The 15,639-nt window shown below is 41.0% G+C and overlaps 1 protein-coding gene across 1 annotated transcript; it reads left to right on the forward strand.

Moving 5' to 3' along the window:
* Positions 1–12,101: 12,101 nt before the first annotated feature.
* Positions 12,102–15,411, forward strand: LOC122758866. Its single transcript, XM_044013247.1, has 2 exons — positions 12,102–12,669; positions 12,831–15,411. The coding sequence occupies exon 2, from the start codon at positions 13,043–13,045 to the stop codon at positions 13,505–13,507; it is 465 nt and encodes a 154-aa protein (XP_043869182.1). The 5' UTR covers positions 12,102–12,669; positions 12,831–13,042; the 3' UTR covers positions 13,508–15,411.
* The last annotated feature ends 228 nt before the right edge of the window (positions 15,412–15,639 follow it).

Below are 15,639 nucleotides of genomic sequence, written 5' to 3' on the forward strand. Positions count from 1 at the left end.
AACAGACCGAGTGACGTTGTTGGCTCTTGTGTGAAGACCAGACAAAAGACACCAAACGTGGCAGTGTCTTTGATCGCGGCTCGGAAACGTCGTACTGTGAGAGAGGGTTTTCATCGACAGCTGTCGTCACTCTCCTGTGAGCTAAGATAGCTTAGGGAGGTTTTCTGACAGGATGACCGCGTATCTCACAGTGTGTGTGTGTGTGTGTGTGTGTGTGTGCTGCTACAACATACGGCTACTGATAAAAGCTGAAGAAAAATGCAACACAAAAATCGCATTACGACCCTTTCAAATGCAAGGTATGTGGGAGGCAATGAATGTTAGATTTTCTGTTCTTACAAAAGCACAATTCATCGTTTTCTGCTGTTTACCACTGACACATGCTAACGATGTTGCAAACATCATAAACTTGTATGTGTATCGCACCAAATCACAACATACATATCTTAAGGCACTGTTCATAGTAAGGCAAAAAGAAACCTAACAGTTCACACTATGATCAAACATGAGGCATCAGTGGAGAGGAAAAAAAAATCCCTTTTAACAGAACCAGACTAAAAAATGCACGGCCATCTGCCTCGCCCGGTTGTGGTGAAAGGAAAAACGGGGTAGAGAGGATAGGAAGAGGGGAGAGAAAGTGAAAGAGGGATGCAAGGTAGAGACAAAAGAGAGCGAGCAGGAGCAGACATACTGTATATACAGTAACAGTTATGTCAAGAAATAGGTTTAGAAAGGACAGTTCTGAATCAGATGACATTGCTAACTTGTGTTGTTGTGTAGCAACATAAATGTAGCACATTCCTTATTGTTTGCAGCATTTCTCTATTCTACACTATATTGTTTTATGTTTGCTTTTTTATCGCCAAGGTTCTGCACAGCACTTTGGTCAACCTTGGTTTGTTTTAAACATGTTTTCTAAATGAACTTTGCGTTGAGTTGAGCTGATGACTGATGTGGCTCCATGGTTCTCAAACTGTGGTACGCGGGCTCCCTTTGCCGAGTTTATAGAATCCATGTTGTATGATTATTATATAGATTTTATAAGAAAGCTGTCGGAGGCACAAGTGTACGTGACATTAAGCCTCATCTAGTGCCCACTATTCAACCACAGGATAATGGGACAATAAATAAAGTTTTAATCAGGTAAAAGGAGCAGAGCCAGTCCATTAATTGCCTCATGGCTCTTACACAGAATGCTGATCATACATATGTAGACTTTTTCAGTCCGCTCCGTGAATAAGATTGTGCAAAGAGGACTGACCTTTCAGACAAAGGGAGAGGTAAGACGAAGTTGACAGGGGATTAAAGAGGGTCAGTACATTCAAACATTTGAAATGTCATCGCTGTGCAACAGTGCAGGTTCCTGCTACACTGCAGGTCATTCGTCTGTAGTAACAAAGAATGGAATCCCCCGTTAAACGTCATTCTCCAATTTACAAAACTGAAACAGTATACTTCAAACAACTTGTTCAATCACAGGGGATTTTTTTTTTTTCATTCTAAGAATGACATCAAGAAGTAAACACATGTCACATTTCATACGTTTCCAAACACGTACCTAGGAAATCTAAGAGAGAGCTGTTACATTAATTACTGTTCTTAATTATGATTGTGCCACCCCTCCACTGGAGTGGTGCAAAACAGGCTTGTTTAGTAAAACTATAAATAGTTTTTGCCTCAATTCACTCTAACTAGCTCTTTTTTTTTCCCAGCAAACAAATTGTTTTAATCTAACAACAAACACAGAGGTGTGACAGAAGCTAATTTGATCTTCACAGAACATAATTGGAGGCTTTCACTCAGGGCTGACAATGACTGAAGGATTTTTTTCCTGGCTTCCTCCCACAGTCAAAACACACACACAGGTGTGTAGGTGTGAATACCATATGAGTCTAAATGTTTGGCTTTCAATGTGTCAGCACAGTAACTGTCAACCTCTCCAGGGTGCATCCCACAAAAGAAACCCTCAATTTCAGACAGTTTCAGACAGCAAGATTGATCAATTCCAGCACATCCATATGTAAATTATTAGTAGCTGTGTTTTCATTAACATAGACTGGGAATTTCAACCCATCCATCCATCTTCTACCGCTCTATCCTCCATGTGCTGGTGCCAATCCCATATAATTACAGGTCGCCAGTCCAACCCTCACACTCACACCAGGGTGTCCAATTTTCACCCAAATCCATAAATCTGGTTTTTGGACTGTGGGAGGAAATTGTGAAAAAGAAATTGCAAATAGGATATTTGCATTCATGCGTGTTTCCATCTCCTGCTGTAAAGGTCTGTACATACTCCTCAATAACAAAGAAATGTGTTATTTTTCTCTAGGTGGCAAGAACAACAAGAGTTAGTTCTGGCCAGGACATTTTTATACATCACGAGAAACTCAAGTGCAGATGAAGAACTCCTGGGAAGTCCTCGTAGGGAATGACGACATTTCCGCATTAACCATGCCTACTTCAAATTCATGGCCAATCGCACAGGAGTTGTCAGACTCCGCACAAGAAAAAAGTTTTGCCCAGATGTGACAAGAACAAGCTGCAAGAACTCCCAAATGAGGGCTGGTACACAAGGTTGTACAGACCTTTAGGCAAATACTGGGATTTAGGGTCCATACATGAGAACAAGACAATATTTTTGTCTCCCATCGGCCACACAGAACTGTTTAGGTAGCCCTAATATTTTAGAAAACGGTCCCAAAGTGAAAAAACATTTTACGGTTGTGGATTTACGGCCCACATTTGTTAAAAGAAAAATAAAGCCTGAAGATCTGAGGGTAGCACAGCACAACGTTTATATTTTTAAAGGAAAGTTCAAGTTGTCCCTTGGCGTTTTGGTACATCTATGATTGATTCTTTTTGGGTATTTCAAGCTACTAGTTTTTGTTCGGTTTTCTCTTATTTGAGTACTCTACCTTTTATTTCTAATCCCTTTTGTTATATGTTCTTTGTTCAGCCTCTAGTGTTTCCTCATTGATGATGTTGTGATTCTATGGGACCTTTGAACGGATAAGTGGTACAACTAACAACTAACCTTATCAGAGTAACAGTATCACGCACGTCCACTCATTCACGAGGCTACGGCGCTGCTGAGAGAGTAATGCACACGCAGTGACCCTACAGTCTGTGTGGGTTGGTTGAGCATAGATCCTTTTGTTCTCTGTCTTTGTGCCTCATTTATAACCACTTGCTGTTCAACCTCTTACACAACGTGACAATTTTGATTACTCAGAGAGAGCAGAATGTAAACTGAGGGGGGGGGGGATCCTCTTTGTGTGAGTTCTTAAGAATACAGACGAGTGAAGATGAAAGCTTTGTGCTGTGTTCTCACAGTCAAGATAATTTGTGTTGTAGTCAGTTTCAAGGCGTGTTGAGGTCTTAGCATGATGTTGACCCTGGACAAACAGAACACAGAGACAATTCTTAAAGCTAATTTACCTCAGTTAAGTACAACAGTAACAAATTCCATGAAAAGAGCAGAATCAACAATAATCCGTATCAAAAAACATGCTCATGAACACTTTTTTACTTATTTATTCTTCCTTTGCTGTTCTTTAAATATCACTGGGATTCTTTCGCTCCGTCTTTGAAGACATACCATTGTGCAGATTAGCGCCTCCCCATCATCACAATCACCCCCAGAGCTGAAAGACTCCATCAACCACCTGCTGCCTTTACTCAACCACCACCACTGCTGCTGTATGGACTCTGGGAGGATTCCCTTATATATTGTGTTGTACGGTTCTCAGAAAAGACCCAACACATTGCTTTCTTAATCTACCAAGATTAAAGATTAGTGATACCAAGAGGATTTCTTGAAAAGAAACATTGATGAATACTGGGATCGGCTTCTACTGCAAACCTCAAAGGATAAGATAGATGGATGGATGGATGTTCTTTTTTGGTATACCGGGGGATAACAACAACTTTCTTCCCCCCCTCCCCCCCAAGTTGCCTGCCATATTGCCTGGTATATACCTCTCTGGATTTGAATGGCACTGCTTCTGTTGGTGAGTTCTGTTGGATATCTTCCTAGAGTATCGACATACATCGACAATGCAGAGAAGTTCTACAGTCTGAGTCTTTAGCGATGAATTATAGAATTTAGTGGAGGGATGCAGCAGGACTCAACTTCTGTCCCGTCAAAACACTGAAATAACGCCTTTTTTGTTTTAGGCCATGCTAAATCCCTCAGTAGTTGTTTTAGTCATTTGTCCTAACATTGTAAATGTTGTTTATCTATATCGGGAATTTTAATCGCAAACCTTAACTGATAGTCCAAGTCCAAGTTTCCCCTTAACAACAACTGACCCACGGTAAAGGAGCTGGCTTACAATATTTTATTGGAAGTTGGAAGCACATGTGTGTAAAATTGACCTTTCAGGGGTAAGATGTTCACCACAGTAATTTAGCTTGTTGACTTTTTTTGGCCAAAGACATTAAAGTGGTGACAAGAGATGAGCTGAGAGAAGAGCAGAGACATGCAGAAAATGGCCTTCAGGCCCAGGAGTCGAGCCAATAAACAGCTGCTCAAGTCCTATCGCCAATCCAGTACAGGCCCAAACCACTTTGTTATCAAGATGTTCCCACAAATCAAAATTCTATACATACAAAGTAGATCACACCGACAGTTGGAACCTTCCAGTTTACAGTTCAAATAAGGATTTACTGTATATTAAGACTCCAACTAATTGAATCGTTGTTTTTTTCATTAGTAACACGTCACCCACAAACTCCAACGCACGGTCCTCTTCTATCTTTGTCTCCTGGCAAAAACACACTGAATTATCAGCTCACACTATCCAACACCAGCCCCCTCCCCACCACTATTCATCATCTCTGCGTCAGGGTTCTTTTAAATGTGGTCTATTTTCATTTACTCCACTCTTCTCTCTGATCCTCTTCTCACAGCTCAGTTTTCTTTCAGTGCCAGTTTCATTCATGTGTAATTATCTATTTATTTTTTCATTATTTATAACCCCCTCCGTCACATTTGACTTTCTTCCCACTGCTCTCTTTTTTTTTTAGCAATGATTCTCTGATAAGTGAGGCACTTCTTTATCCGTGTCAGTGGCAATTTGGACCTCGTAAATGGAAGAAAGGAGAACTTGGCAGAACAATTGCTCAAGAGGATGACGATTGGTCACGGTAGGGTTTTATGTGTCAATCTGCAGAGTTTGTTTTTTCTATTTTTGTATTTCAACTGTTTTGCAGCTCTTTACTCTTGTTAAACACTGAGCTGTACTGTGACGCTTTGCTCTCTACCATGGTTGCGCACCAACGTCACTCTCGCATGAGTGAACTGAGTGAGTACAACCCAACAGCTTTCTGTTTTATCTGACGCACGTCTCAGAATAAGATTCACATGGTGGTGTAGTGGTGAGCAATTGTTGTCTTACAGCAAAAAGACCCAGCTTCCCAACCCGGTCCAAGAAACGGGCCTTTCCCGACGGATTTTTGGATGAAGACTGAAGTCTAGATCCCTGATTAGCATCCAATGACTGCCTGTAAAGTGGAAGGGGCTGTGTGTGGTGGTGACCAATTCAGTGAATGTTCCAATTGATTCTCTCCACACAGTAGGCAGCTGTTTTCAGAGAAATGGGTTGTACACTAGTGACTTGCATGTGGTGCAACTAGTGCAGCTTTGAATAACACAGGAAATGACAGGAAAATAGATTCAGCAACTGTAGCTGCTGAGAGTGGTGGGGCGTTGCCAGGTAATGTTTTTTTTCCTCATCCATTCTTGGGAGACAAAAATTGAGAGGATAAGAAACGTGGACACATAAATAGAAAAAGTAATTGTTTGGTCTTTGGTCATGTTGACCAAACCTGAAAAGGATGATGTCTTGTTTTTTGTCCACAAACAAAAAATTACTCAGTTTTAACGATTTCTTTGTTAATATGAAGCAAAAAAAAGCAGAAAATATTCACGTTTAAGAAGCGTAAAAGTAAAAAAAAACTTCATTTAATAATTTAAAAACATAAAATGAGTTGATGATTAATTTACTAAATGATTACTAATCATTTTATCGATTAATCGTTGCAGACCTAGTTGATGGCATCAGTTTTATAGAAGATTTTTTTTCCAAAAGCTTAAAGTACATAAAGTAATATTTGAGTTTAATAGTAATAGTCTAGAAACCACTAGAGGAAAGATAGATTCAACTGAATTTGTTAATATTTCTGGCACGATCATCAGCCTGTTTTATCACAGAGGAAAATCTGAATGTAAATACAAAACATTGGTTGATTGAAATGTCGTATAAAAGTTTTATCAGCAAAAGATAAATGTGAGAGGTATGTAAGGACTGATCACAAAACCACAATGTTCACAGACTAAGTGCAAGAAGCAAATATGACGATAACAGCAACAAAACCCCTTATTAATCATACATTATTTTAATTTAGCTTAATGCTTAATCTTCATTTATATCAAGTAGTTGTCCCTTCTGATCTTGGTGACCCGTAGTTCCGTAACAACAACTGCTTGTATCGGTGAGCTAATACCTGATCAGCAGTGGATGTCGTTACTGAAACTCTGAAAAATTGGCTTCACTTTAATGAAAATCTCATTATTATTTTAAAAAAGCGTGTCATTGACTTTGGCATGATAAAATCAAACAGAACCGGGCGGTTGATCACATGAAATGAGAGACAAATAAGGGGAAGATGGGGGGGGTTATCTCCCGGCGAGTGTACACAGGGATGTGGGTGGCCTACAGCACTGACATAAGGCTGACAGAGCGTGATTTGGCACTGGTCACAGCCAGATGGGCCTGACAGCATGAACCTCAAGGCAACAATCAAGCTGCCAAGGCCCATCTCTGCAGCACAGCCAATGGACCGAATTTCCTGTCCTAACGTTCTCCTGGAAGGCCATAAGCCATGAAGGAGCACTCTGGGGGGGGTTTTAGTTTGTTTTTTTAAATGTCATGAGGCTGCTGAACAAATTGTTGTAACACTATTCTCAACAGTGTGGCAGACGTTCGTGTGATCACAAACTTCCACATGAAGCCACATGATGCATGAAAATACACAGCACACTACTACTTGTCTACTACTTTCATGTGTTCATAAGTATCCCAACAGTTTAGCCAACATGTTACCACTAGTGTGTTTAATCATAGAGAGATATATACATTAAATGTAAGTTTGTTTTTTGAAATGTGTCCACTAGGGATACGATACAACAGGGGATACATGGTCCATGATACCAATAATATCGTGATACAACGATTCTGTGATAATCAATTTATTGCAAGACATCACGATATCTGTCTAACTGAAGACAACAAAGCGTTAACGTGAAAAGTTAAAATTGCATAAAGACTAGGTATTGAGGAGACATGAAGTAGTCACACATGGCGAGTGAAATTGGCAGAAACTGTTTACTTAAGAGCTTCTTAAGTAAATGAATTAAAATATCAATATTTGCCCTGGCGTTTTGAACGATATATCACAAAATCGATATTTTGACCCACCCGTAGTGTCCGCACACTGACACGCTCTATGTGTCTCCTTCTCTTCTTAATGCTCTTTTAAACACCACAAATCTGTCATGTCACCAAATCGGAAATAGAGTAAACAAAAGCACGTCAGGATCCCTTTAGAACAAAGTCAGTCACTCAGGACGGGTCAATAATCAAAATGACCCTACACTCATCTAATTGCCGTTCTTATGCAGTTTAATGTTGTCTGCACTCGCACCAAAAAAGGTTACAGGTGAGACACATTTGCCCGTGGGCAAAGAATAAAATTTGCTTAACATGGCGCCGGCCTAATAGGCCTAATGTTGGAGATAACGATGAATGCTAATACTTTATCAGGTTTTAATCCCCCATTAACCTGAGGACTACCTCAGATCCTTCCAGGAGTCATGATACTGGTTTTTGTCTCATTAAAATATAATCTATATACAAATATTTTTATGTACTGTGAGATGACTTTGCATAGATTTAAAGCTCAAATTCACAAATTACAGCTTTCCTTGGTGGGATTTAGAATAAAAATGCAGATAGGGTAGTATTTTATGAGCTATTTTCTCTGTAAATCAAAATACTCTTTCCTTGCAAATGTGTTGACACAGTTGTGTCTTGAGATGCATCTTCGAAACTCCACACGATATAAAAATAACAAACATTTCTGAAAACTCGAAAACTAGTTACAGTCTCACTGCTGAATATGAATAACTCAGACACAAATATGCACGTACGGCCCATATTTTCACGGCAACTGCACTGAGATATTCTCACTTCCCGATGAACAATCACCACTGACCCACAAAGAGTCTGTTTATGTATCCGTGTGTGGACAGTGGGCACAAAGCTCCACATTGTTACCAAGCATGAAAGAGTGACGGCATGTAGTATGTAACATCTTTCCAAAAAGCCCTCCTCTGCCGCCTCCTCCTCCTCCTCCTCCTCCACTACTCCTCTCCCTTAACAGTTTCTTTCCCCACTGTGTTTGTGTGTTGAAAAATCTTTCTACCCATTATGGAAGGCTGCTATCTGTTTCTTGAGAGACCTTCCTCTACAAATAGTGTCACACACACACAAAACCTGAACCATGAAAATTCATCTTTATGCTACACCAAGGTAACAGCACGATATCACAATCCCTCCCACGTCTTTCACAAGTGATTATGTCTTCAGATTCAGAGCCTTAATTTAACTTATAGATGTAAAGTGTGGCTGCAACACTACAAAAGTACTTTATAGCAGTGGCACAGGGCATTCATTCAGAGTAGCACAAGGCGTTCTAACCATGTTAACAGTGTTAAAATTTACTATACATCGCCCTATGTAAGCTGAGATTGGCAAAGCACCCGCTGCGACCCTCATGTGGAGGATAAAGGATGTCAGAAAGGGCCCAAAAAGTAGGACCAACACTGCTTCACCACTTGGGTTTAAGGGACTGTCCACACAAAAGCAAGTCTAGGTTTTTATAGTATCTGCATTTTATCCACATGGAAACGGCCATCCATGCATTTTCATGATGACAACCGATACACTGTGTCACAATCCCACCTCTACAAACGTATTCCTTAAACTATACCATGTTTACGGAAAACTTTTTCAAAACAACAAAGAAAAAAGAATGTTTATATTTCTTTCCATTTTTGTGTGGAAAGGGCCTAATGTATGTCACACAAACCAGAATTAACATATACATAATAGCCGGGGGGTGGATGGGGGAGCCTGATGTAGATGTCTCATAAATCAATGCTACGTTGCAAAAAAAAAAACACCACTTAGTGAACAAAACAGCTGAAATAGAATGTCTCCCCTTTAGTTGACCTTGAACACAACAATGAGGTATATCAGCAAGGTCTCGGACATTAGATAAGATCTGTCATTATCACAACTATCTCTTGTGTAACACTGTGAAAATACAGGGACTCATACCGTGGGTGCACAGTTAGTTGTCCACTTGACTGGCTGCATACTAATAATTTACCAAAGCAATGACCTGTTAAGTCCCCACCAGCAACACCTGACTGATAAAGTCTTTCAAAATTAGGAGAAAAGAATCTTTGATACAGTAACTTACAATTTAAATTACTCCTTCACAGTGGGAAAATTGGACATATCATCACAGGAAGAGCACAGGTGTATCTAAAGATATTAATGATGGCTCCTGTTACCAGCAGGAGTGCCAATAAGCTAGGCTAATGACCCAGTGTGCATAATAACGCCAAAGTCCTGCACCAACACCTGAACTCAGCACAACAGCCTTTAGTCCACTGTCTTGAACTCATTACAGTGACGTCATATTATCCACAACTTGTCCGCCATTTATTTATTGTGAAATAAATGTGTCCAAAATGTGCATTTTATGACATTTCAGACTTAGATAGCAAACAGTTTTAGCTAGAAAGTGCTTGAATGCAACATTAGCTGTCATCTAATGTTAGCTAGTAAAATATGTTGTTTAACTTTGAGTAAAAGTAATTACCCCAGACTTTTACCTGACCTTAGCTAAAGTTAGCTGTTATTTGGCTTGTTTTAATTTGAAACATGGTCACATTGTTCTCTGGATTTTAGCTAATTTCAGTCAGCATTTAGCTAAAATGTGAGCTGTCATCAAATGGTAGCTAACATACATTTAATTATTTTGTTTAACCTTTAAACACAACCGGATTACCCAATGAGTGTAAACTAAAGTTAGTTAACATTAAGCTAGCTGTCAACGGCTTGTTTTACCTTTTAACATGACTAGATTACCCTCTGAATGTAAACTATCGTGAGCTAACATTTAGCTTTAGCTCATCTAATGGTAGCAAACAGACTATCAATGATGTTGATTTATCTTGACGCATAATCAGATTACCCCCTAAAGAAGACATGTCCAAAGTCCTGCAAGATTTTATGTGGCCTGCGTACTATTGTTTTATATTATTGCATTATTCATGGCCAGGGACAGAGTTGGTAAGGAGTTGAGCTCTGAAACGAGAGTCCAGAGTTTGTGTCCCGGCCATAACAGAAATATCTCCAGATGTGATTAAATTAGAAATTAGAATTAGTTAATATTCAGCTTAGCTTGTTTTACCTTGAAGATCTAAACTACTGTTGGCTAAACTTTTAAAAAAAACTATTAAATATGTTGTTTTACCTTGAAACATGATCTTGATTATCCAACAGCTGTCCAAGTCACCCATTTCTGTAGAAAAGTAGAAAATAACACACAATAAACATATAAATAAACACACAACAAACAGTAAGTGTTGAACTGTAAGCAAATATTCTTCATGAAAACCTAAAAAAAATAAATAAATTGTCATTGAAGTTGAAGAAAATGAAACAATTATTATTAAATGACTCTTGAAATTAGTTTAGTTTTAGCATTACAATATAGGCTATTATCTGCAGCAGGTAATTCAAGCTTGATTGTTCCCTTTTCACAAGAACCAATTTGCTATATCATGTCACAGCAGGAAGCAAACGGGTGCCATTAATTCTGCATTATTAATGGCAGCACAACGTTTGGTCATGCCAGTTTAATTGCCTGCTATTATTTGTGCTGGCTCATTTAAACACGACATTGCTGACTGGGCTCAATAGATCTTGAGTATCGTGGATGCTATTAATCACGCATGTGATTTCAAGCATTTTGTTTAAGAAACAGTTGCATTCAGAGCCGGTAAACAAACACAAATGGTTTTTATCTCCAACACAAAAGATCCAATTTGTACTTATTATACTTGAGACGTGACAATATTGGCTTAAGTTTTCAGCTGTATTTAATTTATACCACTTACCCTTTGCCATTTTCGCAGGGCTTCAGTAGATTTTTTTTTCTCCTTTTTTTTTTAAATTAGGTTTTAACTCAACCTGTGAGATTAATTCTGCCACCTGAGCAGCTGTGCCTGGGAGATATTGTGGATTTGGATGAGTTTGCCGCCTCAGGGAGGAAGAAAATACAATGACATACGCAAAAGCGCATACATAAAAACATACACACTATGCCCTTTTACCAGCGATACAAGCCTCCCCCAGGGACGCACTTGTATCATGTGTCTCACTGTCATTGTCAGGGAGGAGAAAAAGGGGAGTGCACATGACAAGGGAACACACGTATGTGGTAAGACAAGGCTATAGCTGTCATGCCGGGGGAACGCAAACAATACCTGATGTGGGACAATTATGGGGAGGAACGAAAGACAAGTGCGTCATGTTTTAATTAATGTGGATGTTTTCACAGAAGGCCTTATTTACATATCATTATCTATGTTTACATTGACACAAGTGGAAGCCTCATCGGAATAAAAAGAGGTCATGTAAACGTGCCAATCGGCCAAACTCAGCCCATTCGGAAGACGAGTTTCATTGCGAACAATCTGGCTGGTAAATGCCGGTCATCATTCAGATCAGCGTTCATATATACAATCAATCCGATCACGATTTTTCCTGGTTTGGTGCCGTCACGGATAGTGGACAGCGAGGGCACGAGCAGATACGTGCAGCGTTCCAGAGAATAAGACAACAGTGCACATAAAATAGTCCGTTCCTATGTATGCCACAACCTGATCATTTACAGTAACTTTGCGGTAGAATTCCAATCGGAACAAATATTTTCAGAATGAAGAAATTTAAAAAAAAAGAAGAAGAATAAACTGATTCAATTCAGTAAATGAATGGAATAATCTTTTTTTATTATTATTACTGTTATGTTTAATAGGTCTGACAGTGTGTGACAGCAACTGTGACAAACGGAGTGATTGACGTGCCGCATGTGCATGTCCGGCTAAATCATTAACGACAGCAAACCAGTGCTAATGATAACATTAATAAATGCATGAGTTTTAGATTTGCCTCTGATAAATGACGACAGACTAGAAACAGACGAGGCATCACCTTCTTGGGGGAGATCTCAAATTCCACGTCACGCTAAATAATGAATTAATATCACTGAATGGGAGCAGGGAACGGTTAACCTCAGCTCCCCACCCCTCCTCGCTGAAATCACTCTGCGAGGGAAGCCAATCAGCATCAGCCACTCCCACAGGCCCCTCCTCCTCCTCTCTGTGGTTATATAGTCTGCGGACGTCGGCATCACAACACACACACACTCGCACACACCGTGCTCCTCCTGCTGCTGCTGCGTGCAGCTCGAGAGATGAAGCTGCACTGACAGAATTCACCCATTCATGGGCAGTGGAAAAACATGGTGAGTGCATCGTCTCTGCAGCTAAACAGTCCCGTTTTCTTTGTGAACGTCTGAGTCTGTAGCTGAGCTGAAACATTTGCCCCGGGAGTTGTTTTTATTCTTTTCCTTCTTCGTCCTTGTTTTTCCCCTCACTCTCTATTTGTCCTTCTCTCCAATTGCAGGTATGTGCCGGCAAGTGTTGAGAGCACCAACAACAACAACAGTAACAACAGTAGCAGCAGCAGCAGCCAGCCTGGCTTTGACAGCACCAGAAGCGGCTTCAGAGAAACCCCTCTAAGCAGCACAAGCACCAGCAGCAACAATCAGACAAACACTGAGAGCATCACTGCCACCAGCCTTTTTTGAGTCGTTATCCAAGGACAGGAGCTCCGAGATGGGTTGTTCTTCAGGCCGCCAGCCCCCGGCCCCCGTCCTCCACCCGGACCTGGACTGCAGCAACAACAGTGAGGCCAACACCTTACCCCAGGACTCTGAGAACCAGAATCAGGGCTTGAACGGCCTTGGAGAAGGGGAGAGGAGCATCGGAAGAGACTCGGCCAAACCTCCAGAGTCTCTCCCGACGCTGGAGCGGCTTGCCCAGGCTACAGGTGGCACAGAGAAGTCCTGGTACCGCTGTGTGTTTCCTTTCGGGGTGATATCGCTGGTGATCGGCATGGCAGGCACCGGCGTGACGTTCACGTTCAACACGCTGCCCCAGACCAAAGTGGTGTCGGTGGCGCTGCTGTGCGTCGGCATACTGATGCTGCTCGTGGCCGCCGTTTGCTGGAGGGCGCACAGACAGAGGAGGAGGAAAAAGAAGGAAGGCGGATTCTTCACAGCTGATCAGGGCACTTTGTGATGGAGGGTGGACTTTGTTGGTCCAGACAGGGAACTTCAGGTTGGACTTTTTGATTGAGAAAGACAAACTGATTAAGATGCAATGAGTGCTGCTCACGAGGGCATAGTTTTGAAGTCTGTGACTGTGATTCAGTGTTCAGAAAAATGCCGACTTATCAAAAGGCATCATCTCCAAACTGAGCAAACACAAAGGGTATGTGTCTCACTTAAAAAAAACAAAAAAACAACAACTCCCTCCCCTTTTAGCTGGGCATCCAGTGTAGCACAGAGGCCAGAGCAAATTATAGAAGATCATTGCTCCAAGGCTGGGCTCAGCCTGGTGTCAGGGGAGATGGCTGAGAGGTTGGCATCATCTCAGGAATAGTTATTTAACACCTCCTGTGCACATTCCCCCTCAAAAGTGCCAGACAGGCGGCACAACACACAGATCATTTCAACCGAGAACATCTGCATCAGCTTATTTTCAGAGTGATCAGAGTCACATTCAGTGGGTTTGTAGTGACGATACTCTTTCCTGGCAAGGAAACTGTATCCAAAAGTTTGGTCCACTGTAGCTTGCAGAAGTAAACGGCACACGATCTTCAACCTTCCCTTGAAAACTGCATAACCACTGCTGAAGTGCGCTTTTCACACATATCCTACTTATAGCGTCCCGCTGTTACAGTGCCGCTGCTCTGTAGTGAAAGCACCAGGTAGCAGTGAGAGGTGGTAAACGACAGGGAAGCGCAGAGACTGACTGAGGCAAGAACGGGCCAAGAGAGAGCGGTAACATGCTCGACATCTTTCTGTGTTATGTTCCTCGTGTTTCTGTCTGCAGTCCAATTTAGCATTAGCGGGCATAAAGGTCAACCTTTTTCGCCTCCCTGCCACCAAACTGTGTGGTGGATAAACAAAGTCCAACTGTGCCGGATCAATAGAAATCACCGCTCTGTGGAGAAATCAAGCCTTCGAAGGGAATCGGATACATTTCTACTCTCTGTGGACTAAATTGCTCTCCTCTCTAAGCACTTTTAGACTCACGAGGTGTAAACACAAGCAAAAATCCCTTCACGGACTTGGTTCATTCTGGCATGTAACTGATTCCTCTGATCGTGAGAGCAGAGGCAGGGAGAAATAAAATCTATTTCTCTTTGTTTCCAGCATTACCAGCTCTTGCACATAAAAGGGTTTTCCCCGTGATTGTTTATGGAAGAGACTGGACGTGAGAAACGGACATTAAGTTAACTCTTCCCTGTGCGCAGGAGGCTTAACCAGATTCAAACCCCGTCATAAATCAAGTTAGCTCTCCTCCCTCTTCTTCGTTCGAGGGGCCAAAATGTAGCAAGTGGCTTAAATACGTTAGCACTAATATGCATGGTTCGATGAGGTATTTGGGGGAAGACCCGGCAGCTTTTTTGTCCGCTGTAGCAACATTCCTGTATTTGACTGATGATATCAGATAATGTTTACCGGGGCATCACAAGTGGGTCCAATTTCTTTTTTCTAGTGCAGTTACAATGCGGGAAGTGTCTTCACTTCACATTTCTCCTTGATTATCCAGTTTTACAGGGTGCTTTCACTGTTTGCTCATGGAAAAAGATAGAGATTATTATCTTGAGTAATCCCTTGCGGTGTTGATGTGTTCATGTGTGCACGTACATTACAGTACTGTGCAGAAGTCTTAGGCCACCAGGTTGGATTATGCTGTAAATGAGCGTATGGTATAATTTGTTTTTATCAATCACATCGGCAGAAAATACAGAGGGAAAACAGCTTCTACAAGTTAGAGTGTCACATATTTAGTGACCTACACTGAAAATTAGCAAAACCCTGGCTCTACATGGAGTGGAACACCTCAGCCTATAAATCTTCGTCTGGTATTTTTTTGCTTATTTTAACCATAAAAGGGCCAGAAAATATCCTGTAACTAAGGGCTTTTGCCCATTTTCCCAGAATAACTTTCAATACCTGGCAGTTATATTTACAATTTACGGCATGTTAATACTGTTTTAACAATTTAAAATGAAGAAAAAACAAGATTTACCATAATAACCACACGTTTAGCAACTTTCAGTCATGTAATTCCGAATTAAATGCCCTCGATCATAGCCTTTGTCAGAATTAAAAAAAATGACAAGACTTCTGCAGAGCACT

The sequence above is a fragment of the Solea senegalensis genome, linkage group LG18 (genome assembly GCF_019176455.1).
Source record: "Solea senegalensis isolate Sse05_10M linkage group LG18, IFAPA_SoseM_1, whole genome shotgun sequence".
NCBI lineage: Eukaryota > Metazoa > Chordata > Actinopteri > Pleuronectiformes > Soleidae > Solea > Solea senegalensis.

Bases quoted from the DNA above. Each gene is read 5' to 3' on its own strand.
- LOC122758866 (XM_044013247.1), top strand. From the start codon at position 13,043: ATGGGTTGTTCTTCAGGCCGCCAGCCCCCGGCCCCCGTCCTCCACCCG.